Genomic DNA, 23,956 nt, shown 5'->3' with positions numbered 1-23,956 from the left:
GTTAATGACTTTTTTCAAGTCATCATCATCTTATTTGAGTCTTTTGTGTTTCATGTTTTTTCTATTATCAGCTTGTTTTTATTTCTATTTTGGACTGTTTCATTCTCGCTTCCTCTCTTGGATTCAAATTCACCATATATCATTGTCTATTCCTTCGAAAATCCCCTTATATTATGATAGTAATATTATCAACTTTTCAATTAGAGGGATTTCTTTTTCAATCCAACTTTGGTTTCATATATGGGAAATTTTTAACTCTATTTTCAACAGAATTATAGGGTTAAAGGAAGAATATTGAGTTAACCATCAAATTTATTTCATTCATATATCGATTTCAAACTCTGATTGTTTGTTTCTTATCATTTCGACGATCTCATTCTATAACATAGGAGCTAATTTTACGACAACTTATTGTACACTCAGCTTTTGCTAAAACAAACACAAAGCAATTTCAAAATTCTAGTTTTTAAACTCTTCCATATCATCCCAAATCTCGTAAGGAGATAGTTGTCTCCCCATCTATTATCATTAACTCTCAGAGAAAAAAAAATTAAAAATTCAAACCTGAAAGATAGGGGGTCTCTGTAAAAGAGTCAACCTACCATGATCATGTGTTATGATGATTATGAGATTATCGATCTCGTTACGAAGCCAGGATAATGGCTCACAACTATTTTTTGTGGGATAAGAGGTCTCATCATGATTAATCTTGTTCATAATCATCACAACTCGTGAATGGAATAGTGGTGATCTGGTCAACAAGCGAGGACAATGGTTTTCAAAGTTTTAATCAATGAGTTTCATCTGAATATTGAAACCTAGATGGGATACTACCATCTTGGGCTAAGAGGTAACTCTACAGAGGCTATGAATGCCTATTGGTAGTAGTGGTTCTACCTATGATTTTGAGTATGTGGATGACTTAAACGAGATCCATTCAATTTTGTCTTTATATCTCATCTCGTTTACCTTATTTGGATCAATGGTTTGTAGATTGCGTTTGTTTTAAATGCTTTGGCCTTCTTTTTGTTTATTACACTTTGTTTTATTATTTTAGCTTTATCTTTTTCTTTTGTACAAATTTTCATTGTTTTAAATAATATTAGAAATCCTTTTGTTTTTGTAAATCATTTTGTCATAGCTCCCAAGACCAATATTGTGCCTAGGCCTTTAGCCTTAGGCATAACACAATGAAATATGTTTAAAAATCATATATCAGATATTGGAACAATGTATATTCAACATGATGTATTCTATAACCAAATTTGATATCAATTGAAATAATATATGGGGGGAGGTTTTAAACTATATTAAACAAATCTCGAAGGCTAACCACATAGGAGGAGTTCATATATTAACAAGAGAGCGACTGCCGTGGCGGTAGTCCCTGCCGGGGTCTGCCACAACCACAATGCAAACTCTTAGAATAAGCAAGACATAGAATAATCAAGACATGTAGAAAAGAAGCCTAGAACCAGCAGTTTCAGAACAAGCAAGCCGTTGTTTCACCTTTCTTAACTGTTTGTCGTTGGTGTCATTTGTCGATTGTATAAGCAGAAGAAAAATCGTACTTTAAGGCTTAAGCTTGTCATGACATTATTATTATACAATAAATATTATGTTCATCAGGCACATTGCCAAACTTATGATTTAAACATTATATGATTTATGCTTACTTGCTTTCTCTCATATGATTTAAATATTTAACCCACGAAATAGAGATGGAACCAAATGTTTTTTTAAAAAGTGTAACCATCCGCAGGTCCGTTGGATTTGAAGATTCTACTTTTTGTCATGATAAAAAAAACAACAAACTGTGCAGCATCAAGGAAGGTTATGATCATGATTCATGATTAAGGAAAACCACACTTAATGCACAAACAACATGAACAACCATGCTCAATATATATATTATAAATAGTGCAGAAATCTTGTACCGAAGAGGAATTGAAGATTGCTAGTTTGTATAGATCCAACCAACGATGAAAATGTAAAACTTTACACAACAACAAAGGCCATAATGACAATTCACAAAAGTTTATGTTTAGAACCAAAACAATACTAATGACCATAAAAAAAAATTGTGCCTAAGAGGACTTGAAGACTCTCATTAAGATTCAAAATAAGGATCAAAACTTTTCTCACTGTACAGATGCAACAACAATGCTTGTAAAACAATAATAACACCCATTGCTCTCAAGGTATGTGGTATAAATAAATCAAGAAATGCTAAAAATTTTGACTAAACAGACAACAGACAAGGAAGTCCCTTCATCAAAACTAACAATTCATTTTAATAACCAATCCATATAGAGAAGATTTGCAACCTGTCCATCTGCAATTATCAAGAGAACATGGTACTGCCCACCACTCTGTTCCACAATACGGATTGCTGCTTCAATAATTGGGGCAAAAGATGTTGGCCCTAAATAAGAAAAGAACATACAAGAAATGTATAAGAAAACACAGGACATACGCAACATATACACATATCAAGTAAACCAGTCAGACACTCTTTCCTAGCTTAAGGCTTATAATGCTAAAGGTAATTAATCTTCATATCTTCAGGTGGAATGTCAAAGTTTCATTAACCAACCAGCCAGTCGAAGATGTGGGACTATCTCCCTGTAGCGTCTCAATGCTTCTTCAAATACATTGCATAACCTATCATCTGGATAGAAACTAAACACACTTTGATCATGTGTCAAAGCTGTGAAAGAAACAACACGTTATTAGCAATAAACATATTGCTGCATATGTTATGAATTCATGTTAACCAACATAAGAAAAATAAATTGAGCCAAATTCAAACAAGATTTTCAATCGAAATAGAGATCAAAACTTGCCATCCCCAAAACCAAAACAAGGGATCAAGTTGTCTTCGTCAAATACAGATAAGGTCCTCCCAATTATCGAAATCGCTTGTTCATAAGGGTTTGGAGTGTCTCCAATGTGGTGCAAGCTTCGGCGATTAAAAGACCTTGCACCTAAAATCCATAACAAAATCTTGAAGTGGTGACTTTAATTTGATTTGGATTGAAAAGTAAAAAGCCTGCAGAATTATCAACTTAAACTAAAAAACTGATTGAAGTTGTATTCAATATATATGAGCTGCCTACAGAAACACACTAACAGATCTTGAGCAAATAAACATAGCGGGCCACATTTAGATAGAGGCAGATTGGCTATTTTAAAATTTTAACTTGCATGAAAATTATGACATTAAAAACTTCAGGATCATGGATAATAGAACTTACCTGTCCACTCATTGCTCTTAGTGAAGTCAATCCCTACAATCAAATTGGAAGATTCGAGGCTAGCTTGTGCAAGAGTTGCAGTCACCTACAAAAAAGATAAAAATAGAAACAAATCAGAGAATTCTCCCCATAGCGCTTATAACCATAACTTATCAAGCCAATTCACACTGAAATACATGCGATAATACAAGCTAATTACTCAAATATCATAATCAGGTACATCGAAACCCATGCAAAGCCAGTTCTTTAGAGCATTACAATCTGACTAAACCTTTGACCAAAATTGTTGCGTTGTTTGTTGACCTAAATAAATTACTTAATTGTCTTGAATTAATACTACTGAATATGATCTCAACAATGAGCATTATTTTTCAATTCAAATTAAGTATTCCACTGGATTTAAATGTTTACTAAGCTTTAAGAAATATGAAAACCGGTGAAACGAATAAGTTATATAATCTAAGGCACATATCTGATTAATAATAAGAAAAAACCATATGACTTCAAATCCATCACAAAGAAATGACAACAACCCATCCTGAAAATGCATAGTAAACCCTTCATTTTTAACATGTATGGCATCCAAAAACCAAAGTGCAAAGTAGTAAACACTTAATTTTTAACAACATATATGGTATGCAAAAACCGAGGAGAGTAAGAATACCTCATCAAGTGAATTGTAATTGTCAGCGATTCGGGAGTATCTCCTTTGCAACTTCTGTTTAGTCGCTGGTTGTGCATAAGTTTCCGATGGAACTACTGGTGAAGGACCATAGGATGAAGAATCCCATGCTGGTGAAGGGCCATACGAAGAAGAACTGTAACGCCTCGGGCGAATACTTTTTGAATGTCTGCCTCCCATTGCCTAGATTTTGAGTTTTTGCAAGGTTTCGCAGGTATGGCACATAATATTCTCCACAAACTCTAATGAATTGAAGATAAACTTGCCTCAGAAAACATAAACAGAATCCCAGGAAATTGGATCTGAAAAATGGCAACATTATAAAAGGATTACCAACATAATAAATTAGAATATTGACATTAAAATTGCAACATAAAGAAAATGGTTCCTAGAGAAACAGTTTTTAGACATGTTCATTAACCAAATTAAATACAACTTATTTGAAACTTTTTGATCTTGTGAAGAAAAAATATCTTTAAGACTTGCCAAGCTAAACATTATATATTATATATATATATATATATATATATATATATATATATATATATATATAATAAGAAGTGGATCAAGCTTCGGAAGTAAAGGACAAAAGTTTGCTGCAAAACCCGGCCTTGCTACTAAAAACAAATTGATAACAGAAAATCCCACCATTTCTCGCCGATCTCATACCAATGAAAAAGAAACAAAATTAGGAAAACAAAATGCGGTGATATATACCAGGTTGTAAGTACAACTTAGCACATTTACAGATAACATGCAAATCCCATTAACACTCGATGCAAGAGGCCTCGTGCGTTCAGGATGATGTTTTGTAACAAATCCTCGGATTTCCGATATTTAAAAATACACAGAAGGCAAATCTGCTCAAAACAGAAGCACAGAACCCTGCTCAAGATTGAAAATTCCACCGAGGCAACTTCTGAGAGCCTACCTTCTAGAATATTACGCTCTGAAGGCAGCGGAAGAGAACTTTCTCCGTCCAAACCCTTCCACTGATATACAAAGTAAGCAGAGTTGTAGTGAAGCTCCTGTTATGATTCCCGGTTCAATGCCTTAGAAAGTCTCTTTCAAAATCGAGAATCCACGCTATAATGCAATTTACATCAGATATACACTTCACAAAGGGCTAAGACAGCAGGAGCTCGGAAACAACATAAAATAATCCCTCGCCGAAAACGTTTACCATCTTGAAAAATTCAGGAAACTTACAATGAACTTCAAATTTGACGGCATGGAGGGCATGGAAGACCCACAAACAACATTTTTTTTCGCAAACTTTACAATTTTATCATATGTATATAATTTCATTCAGACTTTAAAAACAGAAAACAAGAAAGTCCGATCAGCACTATTTTGAATAAGACCAGTTCGGAAAAGTTTAAAAGCTCACAAAAGAATGACTCCTCGCTCTAACACAGTAAATTTTTCGCAATTCCTTTAAATATCAACGGTTCCTTTCCTTGCGATGTAAACTGGAACTTTCCTCTACAACTAAAATAACAAGATAATATAGCGAGTTTTTTGCGTGTAAAACTAAGTTTCCTCAATCTGAAGTCGAAGAGTTGATTTATTCAACCAAATTTACCTAAATCCGGCACATATGAAGCTTCCTAAAGCCAAGTGCGCTCACGGAACAGATCGAAACAACCCGAAAAGTGGCTGGGACCAAGATAGTCGCAGAAGCGGGAATTCTTCCAAGTTACAGTTAAATATTGTGGTCGTTTACTTAATTTCTCGGGCAGATCCTGGAAATGGAGATGAGGGAAAGTGGGAAGGAAGGAAACTCATTTCGAGCATGAAGTTTTGATTGAAGACGGTGGAAACTAGAGATAAGCAATGGAAATTGTGTCGATCAATTTGGCTTACAGAATCACCTTTCCTTCAGAAATTAGGAAGGTACCTTAATGTGGTAGCGAGCTACTTGAGAGGTGGCAGACGGTGGCAGACAGTGGTAGCCAGCTGCGTGAGAGGTGGCAGCTATATAGTAAACTTTGCATGCACCTAAGTTTCATGTTTGTCACCATAATTTTCCAGACTTTGGATAAAATACAAATTGGAAATGGTATATAAAATGACATGGTATATAAAATGACAGAACTTTGGTTAAAATAGTATTGCCACAATTTTCTTGCATTGGGCCACGTGAAGCCTGCAATAAGAGGTACAATGTGCTTTCAGAGTTAAAACTTTGGATAAAATTTAAGTGAACAAAATTGCTACGATTAAACTTTGGTTTAAACACAAAAAAACATAAAAAAAAAACGGTCAACGGATGGATTAATAGGCGGTCAAACGTTTGATCGAACGCTATAGTCCGAGCAGGGACTAATAAGTCCAATTATAATCCATGTCTTTCACATGTGATTTAACCAAAGTCCCGAGGGTTTATAACGTATATCAAAAGATTCTACTAGATTTTTCCATGTTCCAATGGTTATGAAACTATGATATAAGTCTCACCCCAAACCTCCGATATGGTCCTACTCACTCCACGTGTTCCACTTCCGTTGTCTCACATAATATAACTATTAGGATTGACATATGGTTTTGTGTTAAAAATTCGATGTAGCTTGCAGTCAAGATCTCTGATGTGTCCTTGGGCCAGATTTCGAATATGGGGTCACGACACGTGTTTCCCTCCCATCATATCATATTATATACCAAGAATTCTACATCGGGACTTTTCTATGGTGTGTTTGTTTAAACTTTTGATATAAAAATGAATACCAAACTCCTGATATGTCTCACTCCTGCCACGTCAATGCCATGTTCCATGTCCCCATGTTCCATGTAATGAGAGATCGATTGTAGGTCACATAGATTGTGTACTACTGCCATACTTTGAGGTTTTTTAATTCGATTTATTTTATTAATAAAGTTTTGTTTCACTGATTTATCTATAGCACTATTGTTTTCCGAATTCAATAATGCAAATTATTTCTCAATTTTTCAATTTACATTTATAAATGTATGAATTAATTGTTGCCTTTATGCACTATTGTTGAGTTTTAATTCTTAATTCATTTGAAATTATGATTAGACTATTCTACAAACTTGATCTTAAATGTAATTTGAAAACTGAAATATACATATGAACAAGTATTTATTATCTTATATTGGCAAGCTATCTTATGTTTTAGGATAATAAATTACTTACATACATGATGGTTTATGTGAATTATTTCAGCAATTCATCATGAATCTCTGTAGTTCCTATGCTTATGATAAATAAGGAATTGGATTTATTTTCAATAGATGCTTATGTAATTATTTACTAGGTGTTCAATTGTTAGTATTTTTGATAATAAGGAATCGAATCTTGTGATCTATCTCCTTGATCCAATTCCTCCATCCTAATTCCAATTTCGTAAAAAAATATTTTCCTATATAGTTAGCTCTCGATTAAGAGAAATATTTCTCTTTTCTATAATAGAGATAGGTTAGATTAATTTCATCTTAGATTAGATCTTGCATGTGTTATCATAGCTTTTTCATTCTAGAAGACCTATTTTTAAAAGGAAAAAACTTAGAGTGGTTAGGTTATGTCGTTAAAGCAACTTAATGGTCATTTTCTTGCCTAATCATTAAGTAGAATCAATCCAAAGTCCCTTCCTATCAGTAAATAAAGGCACACTTTAAACCAATAGCAATAGGGAAAAGGTAACTGGACCTATTTAAACGAGTTAGAACCACCATCTCAAAAGAAATGGAGCTACTTTAAGCTCTTGACCCAATGGTTTCCCTCAAAATGTTGAAAGGACCATTTTTTCCAATCAACATGTGGTTAGTAAAACCCTTCAGTGTTCCTTGACTAGGGTTACTAGGCGAGTTACAACAAAATTTATATTTCTTTCACTATTGTTGTTTTCTTATGATGTATCTCATTTTTTTAAATACTGGCTCTACTTAGAACATAGGTTTTTCCCTCTATGTATTGAGGTTCTCTATTCAAATCTCTCTATACTCCTTCTTGGATAATTTTGGGTTTTATTTTACGGATGAAGTTTACAAACTGACTCATGTGAAATTATTTTAGCCAACTTCAATAATGAGGTGAACCCTTACTAGGGTTTCCAAAACTTATTGTGATGTTTTATCCTCAGAAATGTTAGCTCTATGTAAGAGAGTAAATGTAAGAATAGGCTTTTCTTTATCATTTTCTTATTTATTTTCTTGATCGCATATATACATTTTCTTTTCTTAATCTTGATGGAAGGTTTAACATTGTATTGTTTCCAATTACAGGTGGCCCAGGTAGACATTATAGCAAACATTTTCTCAGGTAATCTAGCTAACCCGTCCTTACTCTATAATAATACCAGTATACACCTTTGGTCAGTCTGGTTTGATTACTAATTGGTCTGATTTGCATGTGATAGGTATATGTTATATTTTTATAGCTTTTACATATTGCTTTATAACTTTTTTCCTATAAGATTTGGCTCATGGCACCTTTGCTAAACAGGTTAGGTTCCTACACGCTTTGGCTAAATTACCTTTTTAATTTGACTTGCTTACTTTGCTAGAATAAACATCTAAGTAAGTGTTAAGGAATTCATTGAAATGTTTGGTCATGGCCCTTCAATATTTCAACTTAGAGGTTTTCTTATGAACCCCTATAGTTATGTGGTTTTCATGATTTTCGAGTGAAGCAAATGGCAGTCAACAAACCCTTGTATTATATTCAAACCTTGTTAGTTTGAGTGTTGTTTTTTCTCTCATGTGTTTGTGTTTAATGAATATTTCTCTATACCTGGATAGGTTTCCACAATACTGTTTCATGTATGAAGCTTGGGTTATATATATATATATATATATACGGGTATTATCTGGTCATGTAAATAAGCAATAGACAACACTGATATAAGACTGATTTTTCTTCTCCATTGATTCTTTTTTCATGTTTGGCATCATTGGAGAAGTTTCTTTGAAATACATTGTTATGAATCACTGTAGCCTTCTCTGTTCTTTACTTTGTGTGGGTGTAATCTTATTTTCCAAGATTTGGCATATGGAAATTGACTTTGATGAAATGAGCAATCGACAATGCTATTGAATTTGCTATGAATGAGCAATGGGAAACAATATTAATTCTGTTGTAGACCGTAAAGTCTTCTCATTACATTAATACACCCTTTGTTATAAATTTTCCCATCAAAAAATTATATATATATAACATTGCTTTTTCCATTTTTATTAGATTAATACTTTTAATATATAAATAAAAAATGAAATAACAGTGTTGTGAACTAATATTAAATTTATTAGTTTAATTTTAAAAAAATGATAATAATTATGATTAAATTTGTATGGGATATCACTATTTTGAAATGTTTTGTATCTTTTGTTGAGGTAAAGAAAAATTATTTATTACTATTATCTATTAATTTATTATTATTATTATTACGTTAAATTAATTCCACATTTTTAATCAATATTTTTATAACTTTTATTTATTTATTTTTATATATGGTTAATTTTTGTATTCATAACCTTATAGTAATTTAATCCGTGGGTACTATCAATATTAATGTGCAGAAGAAATTCCTGAAGCTATGGTATAAAAAGAAGAAAATTACATTACAGGATATTTCCATCCATAAACAGGTAGAGCACATGGAGGCTGAAGCAGAAGATGTTCAAGGGACCGACATATCAGATAATGAACCTTTGATGACCGACAATCAAACACAAATAGAGGCTGCAGAAGAAAAGGTTACAGGTGATGATACATCAGAGGAGGGCTCAGTGGTTGAAGTCATATTGACAAAGAAGACACCACAACAGGCACCACAGCAGGGTGAAGTCAAGCAAAAGCCATCGTGGGTTAAAACTTCAACATATCATCACCCACATCACCCAGCGAGACAACCATCAAGATGGAAACCAAGTCGTCACATGACGGATCGCGAGGAGAGAAGATCCACCCACTGCACATCAACACAGAAGAGCTGCCACGGTCAACTTCCATCTCAAGCGAGCGAGGCACCAGCGAGATCGAGGGTTCACCTTTCTCTTGGATGGCTAGATGCACGTGCATGGTATCAGTGGACTACTCTTTTGAGTAGATCTTATTATTTGTGTTCTTCCCATGTTTCGGGGACGAAACATGCTTAGGGGGGTGGAATGTTATATACCTAGGGGGGATAATATGGGGTACCAAGGGAGGTAACCAAGGTAATAATGTAATAATGGGATGGGCCATAGTAATAAATAAGGTGGTTAACCCATGTCATGTAAGGGACCACAAGTAGTTAATAATAATGTAATGGGCCCACGGTATTAGTTGATGGTATGAGGAAACCATGGTAATGATGCATGGTATTGTATGTATGAGGCCTATATAAAGGCTAGAGACTCCACATATGAATATGAAGTGAATAGTTATTGTATGAACAGGCATATGGCTTGTGGAGTGTTCTCCTTCCTTAAGGAGTGAATGTATGGTGTTGCCCTACCTTAAGGGTTTGATCTATAAAGAATCATTTCTATCTATTTTGATCGTGTTCTTTCTTGGGTTTATTTTTGTTATCATATAACAAATATAGTCTAACATATTACTAATTTAATCATTATAATAATTTAAAAGACTTAGAAGATAGTCTAACATTGATATAAAATAGGCATTGTTAAATATAAATTAAATTTAAAATACTTTAGTAGTGTTTGTTTTAGTTAAAAAAAAAGAAGGTAGGTTGGTTTACAAATTAACATGTAAATAAAATTATATAATACTACATTATATAATACTACATAGTAAATATAGTAAAAAAAATTAAAGTTTTGTATGAAATGTATCAATATTTAAGTTAATTTGGATTTTCGTAATTATTTATTATTGGTATGTTCTCATCATATCTATAAGTGGAAAATAGTGGTTCTTCCAAAATTAGAGTTTTTATCAGGGTGTTCTCATCAAATCCATAAGTGGAAAACATTGGTTCTTCAAAAATTAAAGTAATTTTACTCACATCATTGTAGCTCACACTAATTCGTGAAGATGAATCTCAATTCACATGAAAGTCAAGGGGAAGGAGGCAAGAGTATGTCATCTAGAAGACGAAGATGAGTTGAAGTTTGAAACACGATGGATTTTCAAGAACTCCAAATATTTCTTAGGAGTGAATTGCATGAAAGCAGTGACTTGTTGAATCCCACATACCATGTGTTTCAATGATAACATAGTCCATGACACTATAGTGGACCTTTCCAATCACCATCTTTTCCCTAACTATCTCATATCTCATAGAGCAGCCAAATGCACAGGGATAGTGTGAAATATGCATCTTTGTGCATCACTTTAGGCATTCAAGCCAGTTTTAAAATGTTTATGAAGATTAAAAATTCATGCTAAATACAATATAGTTGTTATCTCCCACAAGGATTGTGGACCTATTTTCTCCCCCAATGATAAAGTATCCAATGATCCACTAGCTCCATGCCATTATATTATGATTGTGACCAATAAACCTTCAAGAAACACCAATTGTTAATTGGCTTTAAATTGACATGATGTTGAATAGAACTAATTTTATGTTGAAGTAAACCAATATACAAACATGATGTTGGTTTCAATATATTAATTTAGTTAGTGGGAAATATTTTCCTTAATTTTTTTTTTAAATTTCTTTACTATATTTTCTTTACAATTGTTTTAAATTTCTTTAGTATAATTTTAAAAGCATAAATTTATTTTATAATTTGTATATAAAATATTAAGTTTTAACGCCATTTTTATATAAAATATTTTATGGAAATAAAAAAGGTATTTTGTCTTATGCTCTTGACCTGAAAAAAAATTCTAGAATACCAAATATGCGAAGAAATGCAACCCAGAACATAGAACAAAATGAGAAAAACAACAAGTATTTTATTATTTAGAGATGAAAGCAATGTTCACTTGCCTCTTCGAGGGGGCAACCTCTAAAAGAGCAGAACTCGATTACAAAATAAGACTTGATATTCCTCAATGGGGAGTCTGTATCCTTTATATAGGATTCATACATACAATACCATGGATCATTACCATGGTTCTATCAATACCATCTATCTAATACCATGGCCCATTTGCAGCTAAGTGTGGTCCCTTTCTTAAATTCGGGTCAACCACTTACAATTATTAATACAAGCTTTATTGACTCTTTAACTAACTATAACTATGACTTGACCTTATTACATAAATAAAAGGGTTAGGGTTGGACCCTAACATGTCCTCCTCCATAAAAGGCAGCCTTGTCCTCAAGGCTGAAGCTATGGAAACTACTGAAGAATAGTGGTTGGTTCACAGGTCGCATCTTCTGGAGAGGTGTCTTTCCACTTAACGAGGACTTCCTTGATCACGCAGTCACGCAGATTTCATTCTCGCGTATCGAGGACCTGTTCAGGTTGGATCTAGAGTGAACCTTCTTCATCCAATTCAGGTAGACTGGTTTGAATTCTGCAATTGTTCCCCACCACTTTCTTGAGGAATGATACATGGAAGACTAGAAAGATTTTTGAAGTTGGTGGCAAAGATAGCGTGTAGACTACTGCTCCAATGTGTTGAAGTATTTGATAAGGTCCGTACAATTTTGGAGCTAATTTTTGGTAGCCCTTTTCTTTGAGCGATGTTTGGTTATATGCTTGTAGCCGTAGGAAAAATTGATCCCATTCTTGAAATGTATGCTCTGAACGATGTTAGTCTGCCTGTTGCTTCATGTGATTCTGAGCTTAATGGAGATTACCATTGAGATGGAATAGCATGGCTAAAGAGTTCTGTAGGATTTGATCCACTGCTTGCACCTTAGAGCATCCAGAGATATAAGAAGTAGGTGAAGGTGGGAGTTGACATACACTGCTTCATATGGAGTCATGTTGGTGGCTGCATGATAGTTAGTATTATACCACCATTCAGCTAGAAGTAGCCATTGTACCCATTGATGTTGCTTTTTTGAAGTGAATCACCTTAGGTATGTCTCCAAACATTTGTTGACTGCTTTAGTTTGACCATCAGTTTAGGGATGATAATGAGTACTTAGTTGGATTTGGGTGCCTTGTAGCTTGAGAAGTTAATGGTGAAATTTAGGTCATGATCAGACACAATGAAAGTGGGCATGCCATGTAGTTTGAAGATCTGGTCCATGAAATATTGAGCCACCAAAGAGGGGGTAAATGGGTGGGGTAGAGCGCAAAAATGAGCATATTTAGAAATTTTTTCCACAACCACCATGATGACTTATTTGTTTCCTGACTTTGTAATACTAGTAATGAAATCCATAGAAACATCCATCCAGATTGAGGCAGGGATGGGAAATGGTTTTAAGGTGCCTGGTGACTTGATTCTTTCTCCTTTCTGGCGTTGACACACGTCACATTCAGCTACAAAAGTAGGAATGTCAGTTTTCATTCTTGTCTAAAAGAAATAACGACGAGTGAGAGCATAAGTCTTCTGAAAGCCTGCATGGCCTACAGTGGGAGATGAGTTCAACTCTACCAAAATGTGTGTTTTGAGGGTGGATGTTGGCGATATAACTACTCTATCCTTGTAGCAAAGAATCTCATCCTTTCAAAAGTAGCCAACTGAGGAATTAGGATCTACTCTCAAGTTATTAATTATTTGGAAGAGGGAGGGATGTGAAAACCATTCCTTGCAGACTTCTTTAATCCAGTCAGGTATGGGAAAAGAGATTGATAGCAGGGTGCTTTCATCCTCAAATTGTCGTGATAAAGCATCCGCTACTAGATTGTCACGCCCTTTCTTGTAAATTATCTCATAATCATATCCCAACATTTTGGCTAGCCATTTATTTTGTTGGGGTGAGGATAAACTGATCCAAAAAATATTTGAGGCTTTGATTGTCTGTGCAGATTTGGAAACATCGCCCCAATAAGTATGGTCGTCAGGTATCTATGGCATGTAATATGGCCATCATCTCCTTCTCATAGGTAGATTTTCCCAGATGTTTCCCACTTAGTTATTGGCTGGTGAAAGCCAAGGGTTGACCTTCCAGCATTAATAAAACACCAATACCAGTACTTGAAGCATCACATTCAAACACAAAAGATTTGGTGGAGTCAGGTAGTGCCAATACGGGAGTGGAAAACATGGCCTGTTTGAGAGCCATAAACGCCTGTTGTGTTACATCAGTCCAGAGGAATGATTTTTTATTGAGAAGGATAGTGAGGGTTCTAGCAATGCGACCATAACTATGGATAAATTTATGATAGTAGTCGTTGAGACCCAAGAATCCCCTCAAACTCTTCAAGGTTTTTGGTTGGGGCCAATCTTGCATTGCCTTTATCTTTTTCGGATCCACCTCGACACCTTCACGACCCACAATGTGGCCCAAATACTCGACTTCTTCCATGCCAAAAGAGCAATTGGAAAATTTCAAAAATAATTTATGATTCAGAGCAGTTGCAAGAGTAGGTCTACATGTTGAAGATGTTTTTCACAAGTTAGGCTATAGATGAGAATGTCATCAAAGAAAATGAGGACAAAATTTCGGAGATATGGTCTCAACAGGTGATTCATGAGGCTTTGAAAAGTGGATGGGGCATTACAGAGACCAAATGGCATGACCAAGAATTCATAATGGCCTTCATGAGTTCGGAAAGCAGTCTTGGGAATGTCTACTTCTTTCATGCCTATTTGGTGATAGCCAAAGTGAAGATCTAGCTTAGTAAAGAATTGATCATCATGCAGTTCATCCAGAAGATCATCAACAACTGGGATAGGGGATTTGTATTTGACCGTGAGCTTGTTGAGGGCCCTGAATTCTGGACACATGCATCATCTCCATCTTCTTGAGCACCATGACCATTGGTGATGAATAAGGACTGATGCTAGGACGAACGACACTGGCTTCAAGGAGTTCCTTAATGATTTTTTCAATTTCATTCTTTTGGGCGAAAGGATATCAATATGGCCGCACATTCGATGGTTGTGCCCCTGGGACCAAATTGATGCTATGATCATGTTCCCCTCTAGATGGTTGAATCTCTTTAGGTTTGTAAAAGACTTGTTGGTGTCGATTCAAGGCCTGTTGCATGTCAGGATGAATATGAAGAGCAGTGGGCTCGATGTTCTAGATGGAAATAAACTGGGTGATAACTCCATGATGGCCCTTTTTCAACAAATTTTCCATGTGATGCGAGTTGATGATAGAAAGAGCACCTGCCTGGAGGCCACAAAGGGTATGCGTGTGGTCATTCTACTTAAAGATCATATATAACTCCTGGAAATCCATGGTGATTGGGCCTAGTGTGTGAAGCCATTAAGTACACAAGACAATGTCACAACTACCCATGTTAATCACAAACATGTGGGTCTTTAGGTGGTAGTCTCCTATTTGAAGTTTGATATTTTTGCAGTGGCCTTCACATTTCATTATCCCCCATCAGTAATCTGGACTTGGAAATTAGAGACTACCCTGACAAAACAATGAACAACTTCAGTGACTCGCTGATGGATAAATTTATGAGTGATACCACTATCAATCAATACTATTACTGTGTGATGCTTAATAAATCCTCTGATTCTGAGAGTTTGGGGGGCAGAAATGCCTGCCAAAGCATGTAGTGAGATAATTGGTTCCTCTGGCATAGCAGGGAGTTCATTGTCCTATTGGGTTTCCTTGACTTTGTCCTATGGTCCCTCAAGGGGTGGAGCTTCCTCAGATGAGCTGTGATCAGTAACATCAATTTGAAAGAATTTGGGTTCCTTGCATTTATGCCCGGGGGAGTAATTTTCATCATAGTAGTAGCACAATCCTTGTTTTCTTCTTTCAACCATTTCCACTAGAGACACCTTTTGAACCTTAAGTGTTTGGGTAGGGACCTCATCTTGGGTGGGGCATCCCTTGGCTATAAAATTTGGACAAGGAGACTGGGTAGCTAAAGCACGTTTCACTTCAATATCCTTGTTGCAAGCGTCTATCCATGTAGGTGGGTGGTGCATCTGGACATGTGCTTGGATGGCTTCTTTGAGACCACTTATAAAACATTGCAAGTAGAATTCATCACCTAGATCTTCTGTGCGGATGGCTAATGTCTCAAATTCTGCAATGTATTCTTTTGTTGTGCCTGTCTATCAGAGCTTAGTAAGACGACCCAAAAAATTAGAGTCTCTGTCAAAGCAGTCACAAAGAGATTTTGAGAACACCTGCCAAGTTATGTTCCCGAGAGAGAATTTCCGATGCCACTACCACCATTGGCATATCTCTTGGTCCAAGTAAAGGGCTCCCACATGTAGTTTAGTTTGATCATCTTGGATATCATTTAGAAGTAAATATTGTTACATTTGTGCTACCCATACTATCGGATTAGAGCCATCAAATTTATACATGTCCAGCTTGGGTGGGCGAGGGTGGGAATTTTGGTGATTTCCATGGAAGTGAAGATGATGGCTAGATTCTCCTTCAAATTATTCATTAACACCATGTGCCACCGAATGCAACCCTGAGGTGCTCACTTTGAATTGTGCCAAGAATTCCTTCATCTAGTCCGCTAGGCTCTAGAAAGAATCCAACATTTCTTCAAAGCACTCAATCTTCTTGTTGGCCATGACTTGAGCTCTGGTTTCTACCATACACGAATATTGGTCACTAGTCATCACTTTGACAAAATCTAGGACCGCCCCAAAATTGATGCTAAAAAGTGAATGGTACTACTGTGATCAGCTTGTTGTCCTGATTATTATGGGTTAATTCTCTTGTAAGCGTCCCCGCTTATCAATACTACAGTGGCCAAATTCCAGAAAACTTGATCCTATCTAATGTCCTACAAGAATCGCTTCAGGCTATAGAAGCTTGAAGCCTCACTGCACAAATAGTTCAATCTTCCTGCGAAACCCCCAAGTGTTGAATGTGAGTTGGACTACGGCAACGATAAAACCCAAACTACTAGATCTGAATGGTACTTTGACGGTAGAACCTCAATTGCTGGATCTGATTGTTGCGGCAGTGACAGAATCCCAACTGCTATATCTGATCTGGAAAATAAGATAATGGGCGATCTTCAGAGAGTCGAGGGAACTATGGTCTCAAAGGAGTGTCAGGTGCTACAGATCACAATATACATAAGGCTCCAACAGTAGTACTCAACGCAATATTTCAGGGCACTAACAAAGGATGATCAACTGTACCCTTAGCCGTACAACCCGAATACCCTATCGTGTGTGCAAGTAATCTCCCCAAGTGCTATTCTCAGTGTACTATAGTAGAAAGATGGCTAACAGTTTATCTAAGGCAAGGTTTCAGGTGAGCCTAGGGGGATTCCAATATACCCAGAGGGTACATGGAAGGCAGTTTGTGCGCGATTATATCTAATGCGATACTATTCGAAGGGGTACCCATAGGGGTTACAAGAGAGTCCAACAAGCATGACCACCTCTGGTATTTCATGCATACCTACCTCCCCAAATTCGCAGGTTTATGCACTCAATGATAGATCCAGTGGTTTAAGATGTCGGAACACATCTCTAGCCTAAAAAAAAAATCTGCCAGAAATGGAGGTACCACTGGCCCTGGAAAGTGCTTTGACACCACTTGTTATGCTCTTGACTTGCGAAAAATTCCATAATACCAAATATGTGAAGAAATACAACCTAGAACACATAATAAATGAGAAAAATAGCAATTATTTTATTATTCAAAGATGAAAGCAATGTTGACTTGTCTCTTTGAGGGGGCAACCTCCAGCAGAGCAGAGCTATATTACAAAATAAGACTCGATATTCCTCAATGGGTAGTCTCTATCCTTTATATAGGATTCATACATACAATACCATGGGTCATTACCATGGTTCTCTCAATACCATCTACCTAATACCATGGCACAGTTGCAACTAATTGTGGTCCTTTTCTTAAATGTGGGTCAACCACTTACAATTATTAATACGACCTTTATTGACTCTTTAACTAACTATAATTATGACTTGACCATGTTACATAAATAAAGGGGTTAGGGTTGGACCCTAACATTTTGTAACACCTCCAATTAACATTAGCAACTATTGGTAATTTTTTTTGTAGTTTGTTCCTGTAGGTAAAAGTTGACAATTAAAAGACTTAATAATATTAATTTTGGAAACACATATGATAAAAGTGAATGTTCTTATATTTTCTTCGGAATAAGAAAAATGATAAGAATACTTAATACATGAAAGGAACTCTCGAAGGAGCTCATGTTTGGCAAGAAAACCTAACTTCCTAGTAGTTATGACATTTATGAGTCTGGTCCTCATTTTGAAGAATAAATATCTCAGTGAATGAAAAAGAAATCCTACTTAGAATCGTTTGGGGGAAAAATAATTAATCCAAATAGAAAGAAAGGATAACTAAGAGAAGACTCAAATGGGACAAGAAAGTGTCATGGATCTACTCTAGGTGTGTAACTCTTGAGCTAGTTTGAACAAGTGGAGTTATTCATCCTACAGACAAGATCTCGAGCTTTTAGATTGGACCTGGGTGGTCTTGATATCTCAATGCTTGAAATCAAAGAAAAAACTGTAATGAAACTGTGGAAGTCTAGGGGCTCAGGGGGAGACTCGGATGTAATTGTCAGTCTCATTGGTTGGGAGGAGAGCACATCCAGAAAAAGTTCCTTGATTGCATAAGAATTAGTAATAGATAAGTATACACTAGTAATGTTGTTTTCTTTTAAATGAAATCTTATTTGTGTGAATTATAAACTAATATGGTAAACTAGTTACATACTTTTGTAAGAAAAATTCTGCTTTGTTGTGTTTTCCTCTATATTAATTACTCTGAGATAAATTCATTTGTTATTGGGTAAATAGGATAACCTTAAGAGAAAAATAAAAAATAGGTAGATCAGTCAAACAGAGATAGGGTTAGTCCTCTCTAGGTGAAACCTAGAGTGGATAGTCCTCTAACTAAATAATGATACCCTCATGGGCTAGGAGGAGGTCAAAGAAGGACCCTAACCTATAATCCAAGGTAGTAAACCAAATAACCAGGTAAATGTAAATTAAATAGAAATGACCATTATCGGATAACTACTACAAAGATTAAATAAACACTCTATAAGTGAACTGTAAGTATATGAATAAAGACATTGGTGTAGATAACATATATATTGCAGTAAATAAATGGAGTTTTGCAATTATATTATATTAGAAACTGGAAGTTTATTATGATAGAGATATTAAAAGAAATGTATGAAAAATGGGATGTAGAGGATTCACTGAATGTTTTTGAGAAAATGCTTGAAAGAAATGTGGTTTCATGAAATGCCATAATTATCAGATGTGCTCAACATGGCTGAGGTATAGGGGTTCTCAAATTGTTTGGGTAGATGATGCAAGCAGGAATATGTCCTAATTCTATCACCTTTATAGGTGTGCTCTATCCTTGTGGGCATTTTGTTCTAATGGAGAAAGGTTGTAAATATTTCAATTTCATAAGTGGAGAGTATGGTGTTATTACTGAAGTAGAGCACTTTGGTTGCATGGTCCACCTTCTTAGACGTGTTGGGCTCTTGGATGAGGTTGAAGACTTTATCAACAAAATTCCAGTTGAAAATGATCCTCTTGTGTGGGGAGCATTACTAGGTGGGTGCAGAATTCATGGAAATATGGAAATAGGTTGACTTGTAGTAGATGGACTTTTAGCATCGCAACTACAAAACCATGGAACGTATATCCTCATATCAAATATTTTGTCCTCATATCATCAAGATGTAGTTGGATTCAAGTAGAAAACAAAATGCATGTACTTGTTGTAAGAGATAACATGAATTCACAAAAATAGGAGATTTATCCAGATTTGAAAAAATTGGTTGGGAATAAGGATGCGTATTGAACCGTGAATATTAAGCATGTACTCAATGGTGAATATTAAGCTGGTGCTGCACAATGTGTAGGAGGAGCAAAAGCAGTAAATTCTCTATAAGCATTTTGAGAAGTTGTCCATTGCTTTTGGACTCATCAGCACATCGCCTTGAACAACTCTAAGACTCCTGAAGAATGTTTGTGTTTGTGTTGATTGTCACACCACTCTCAACTTATATCAAATATTGTGAGGAAAGAGATTGTTTTGAGGGATGCAAATTATCTTCATCATTTTAAGGATGGGTAGTGCTATTGCAGATACAATTGGTGATCCTAGATGAGAATGGAATTCATTTATGTTTTTTTTTATTTGAAAGAAAGAATATCCTTTGTTTGAAAACTACTAATAGTTCAAGAAACACAGGGAGTAGATATAAGCATGTCATAATGCTAATTAAACTAGTTGTTAAGTTTTCTACTAGCAGGGGTTCAATTAAATAATTTCGTGAAGGAACCAACTCTTCCAAATCTTGGGGTGTTCCAGGAACTTATTTGAGTTCCCATTGGCTTAGACAGGCTTAGGGTTGACCCACGGGCCCTATGAACCATTTTTTCTTGCTTTAAGATCAACCTCCATCCTTGACCTAGTCTTGTTAGGATTTTGAGGTTGGATTTATTTTGTAGGTCCCTCAAACAATATTTAATTTTAGGTGCAAAACCCAAAGGATGCACTGCTCTATTCCAAAGACAAAACTACACACAACAAATAGATTATTATATAATTATTTGAAAAGACGGTGTGGAATTTGATCAGTTCCATTATCTTTATAAAACAATGGACATAATTTACCATTCCATGGATATTTGTGGACATTAACTAGAAACTACTACCTTATCTGATATGATCTATCTATACTTAGTAGGATTTATTAGCACTAAGTTACATTTACTGAAGCTTGCGTGAGAAGAGTTATCTTTGATAAGTCATTTGATTTTGGCTAGATCCATTAAAAGTGAAAGATCTATTTGCATATTCAATCTCCAATTAAGATACGATTTTGTACTCCATGTTATTATTTAATGCTAAGATAATGAAATCAAATGTTTTTTCTCTCCAAATTCCTCATTTTCTTTGTGGGCATATATACTCTAGTTAAAAAATAGTCTTGATGACTCAAATTTGACACAACTAGAATTATGAGGAAAACTAGTCTTTCAACACCAACGTCTAGGAATTACAAAGGTGTCAATTATAATGTAAATTGTTATGATGGATAAAGAAATCATGCATCCTATCAGGTATGCATAGCATGATAGATCATACAATGGGATGCATCATTATATGATAGAGCAATGTATGAGGTTCACAAAAGTGACTCATTAATTACTAGATAAGGAGTACAATTTCTTTCAGTTATAGGAAAATCTTCAGCAAGAAAGCTAATATGTAGTGACTCATAGTCTTGCAGGTTTTTCTGATTTTCTTATTAAACATAAAGAGGAAACTTAGAAGTATAGAAATAGATTCCAAAGAAACAAACTTTTAAACCTAATTAGCCCCAAGAAGGTCTAGTCTAAACACAGGGAGGCACCAAAAAACATAGACCTACATTTCTGATAGTGTGAGGAGAATACTCTATTCATTTTGGCTTGGTTTGAATTGTTATTGTCATTCATAAATGGTATGATTTTTGGGAATCCTTAGGGACCTCACTTATGGTTGATTAGGTAATGGAATAAATATATTGTCAAAAACATTTTTATTCCTAGATGAAGTAAATCTTTGATGCATAGAATGTAGTATGTACATGCCCTTCAATCAAGGGTTGGCCTAAAACTTGTTGAGTCTTTAGGCCCTTGGACCAAGGATTTGGCATTATATTTATAGAGTGACAATACAATGAAGTTGCTCACAAACTTATCATATACAACAACATCTTTTCATTGAGTGTTCTTGGCATCAATAATCATTAAATAAATAAGAATTACAATAAAATAAATGTTTTCATATTATCACCTTTAGTGTTAGGTTTTTGGAGTGACAATACAACAACAACATCATTTGGTTGAATTTACTTGGCATCAAAAATCATTACATGAAACAAAATTATAGTAAAACAAATATTGTCGTAATAACACCTTATAATTAGCAAGGTGACACCTTGTAAGTATGAAGGAAGTGCAATTAGAGGCCACAGTAATTGTTTACAAACTAATGTTTGCATACAGAGGAATCCAACCATGAGTACATTAATTAATTTATTTCCATCTTCTTTCCTTTGTGCACAGCAGAAACTAACAGATATTTCTAGAATTCAACACGAAGAGCATACTAACCCAAACTTCTACTTGGAACCTCCTAAGGAGAAGGTTATGGTAACTCCATTTTATCTACTACTCAATGAATTGAGGTTCCATAGTTAAGGTAGATGAAGATAAGGTGCCTTGTAGATCAATATCCCTCATTCTACGTGTCCTATTTTTGATGGCTGCATTATGTAGTGTTTCTTCTCTACCATACATCTCTCTCTTGCAAATATATCATTTTGTATGGATAAACTACACTTTGAATAATACATCATATGTATCTCCTCTCTCTACAAGTGTTCTGCATATGTGTAAGTGAAATTTTAATATGGAAATGATTCCAATCTACAAATTTAGCATCTAGGAGGTCAAAGCCCTAACTAAGAATTGAGATAAAAGAAAGGACCCCAGGTCACTAAGAAGAGTTTCACACTAATTAATTTGTGCTTGAAGAAGCACAAAATGTAAGTCTAGTACCAACCAACAACAGTACCTACCAAAATTGCACTGGCAGATACTGAATACTTTTGAGTTACAAACATTTATGAAGTGATTTAAGCATTCAATTCACATTTCTTTTCTTTATGGCTGCATTTTCCAGTGTCATTGGTCTACGTTACATCTCTCTCTCATGGAAATATCATTGTATATTAATAATTAAACTCTGAATGATATATCAAATGTCCCTCCTCTCATTACAAGTGTTTTTTGTATGTGCATGTGCAACTTTAATATGGTATTTATTCTAAGCTACAAAATTAGCATCTGCCACATAGCAATAGAGGAAGTATATAAATGTTGAAAATTAAGTGCCATGGACTAGAAGCCTTGGTGACAAGTAAAAGAATTATATCAAAGCAAATCAATAAACAATAATATTATGGAAAATTTAGAATAGCTTCATGACTAATATCAAGGATCACCAAACTTTGCACTGCATGTTGAAGGGAGATATGCACCTCTCATAAAAATATTGAGAATTTTAGGACAACCTTACTTCCTATCCCACTAAGAAAGGAAGAGTGCTTATCTTTTAATAGACAAATTTGTGCACCATGTTTTAATTAGTTTTTCTTCCATTAAGGCTCCTCCTCGCATTCCAAAATTCCAACAATTCCCATAATAGAATCTTAGTTGTTCATTGATTCTTCAAATATACATCCAATCACTTGATCTTTCCATATTAGGTGATCCAAAAATGAATCCTGGATAAACCTCTAAGTCTAAAAGACTTCACATAAGAGGTAAAAGGTGCCAAATGGCACAAATCCTTTGTAAATCAGAGGAAAATGAAAGTAGCAGGCTACTCTAGGAAATAGTCTCATTGCAAAGATCTCTTCATTCTGAATCCAACGCAACTTCAATGGGAGAAAATGGACCTCATATGAAGAAGTTATCACAAAAGGAAGATGTCTTTGTTCCTTAGAAAAAGAGGCAAAATCGTTTTAAAAAATAGCCTAAAAGGCTTTACAAAGAAAATCGAATCAGAAGAGATCAAAGGCATATTTAAGAGGAAAAGGGGAAGCACCCTTGATCATCAATCCCTGATATATCGGGTCGGAGGAAAATAGGCGATGTTGCATAGGGACTGAGATGAGCGATAATTTGATCACCGATATCAGTGGATTGCAATCGACGATACCACGAGGCAAAGGCGGGCCCCCGGGCTGAGTGATATTGCAATCACCGATATCGGCATCGGTGGATCATGTCGGCATAGGCCATGCCATATGGACAGACCCCGGGCTCATCCGATATGCGATTTCGATATCGCAAAATCGCATCGGAGCATCACCATGGAGTGAGGACCGATAACTACGCGACTTGCGATATATATTCAGACCCAACGGGTTGATAAATGCAAATGCATATTATTTGAAGTTCTCCATAAAGCCATTCAATGATATTTTTTAATGTTTTAATGTATTTTTGAAATAC

The 23,956-nt window shown here is 35.3% G+C and overlaps 1 protein-coding gene and 1 long non-coding RNA gene across 2 annotated transcripts in view; both read right to left on the bottom strand.

Annotated features, from left to right (window-relative positions):
• Window positions 1–3,489, bottom strand: part of LOC149150253 (E3 ubiquitin-protein ligase RGLG5-like) — a 29,258-nt gene extending 25,769 nt beyond the window's left edge. The window contains exons 1-5 of the mRNA XM_089442745.1: window positions 3,478–3,489; window positions 3,258–3,342; window positions 2,847–2,987; window positions 2,597–2,710; window positions 2,302–2,425 (exon numbers count right to left, since the gene is read on the bottom strand). Of these exons, the coding sequence (XP_089298871.1) occupies window positions 2,302–2,425; window positions 2,597–2,710; window positions 2,847–2,987; window positions 3,258–3,342; window positions 3,478–3,489 (476 nt within the window). The remainder of the gene's footprint in view (window positions 1–2,301; window positions 2,426–2,596; window positions 2,711–2,846; window positions 2,988–3,257; window positions 3,343–3,477) is intronic.
• Window positions 3,490–4,078: 589 nt separating this feature from the next.
• LOC149150252 (uncharacterized) lies at window positions 4,079–4,952 on the bottom strand. The gene is made up of 2 exons (XR_016263031.1): window positions 4,871–4,952; window positions 4,079–4,241 (listed from the first exon to the last, which is right to left on the bottom strand). It is a non-coding gene; the product is annotated as an uncharacterized LOC149150252 (long non-coding RNA).
• Between the last annotated feature and the right edge of the window lie 19,004 nt (window positions 4,953–23,956).

This window comes from Pinus tabuliformis, chromosome 9 (genome assembly GCF_031772625.1).
Source record: "Pinus tabuliformis cultivar Carrire ecotype Pingquan chromosome 9, CPIR1, whole genome shotgun sequence".
Classification (NCBI taxonomy): domain Eukaryota; kingdom Viridiplantae; phylum Streptophyta; class Pinopsida; order Pinales; family Pinaceae; genus Pinus; species Pinus tabuliformis.
Note: the sequence above shows the minus strand (reverse complement) of the source record. Positions and strands in the feature narration are given on the sequence as shown.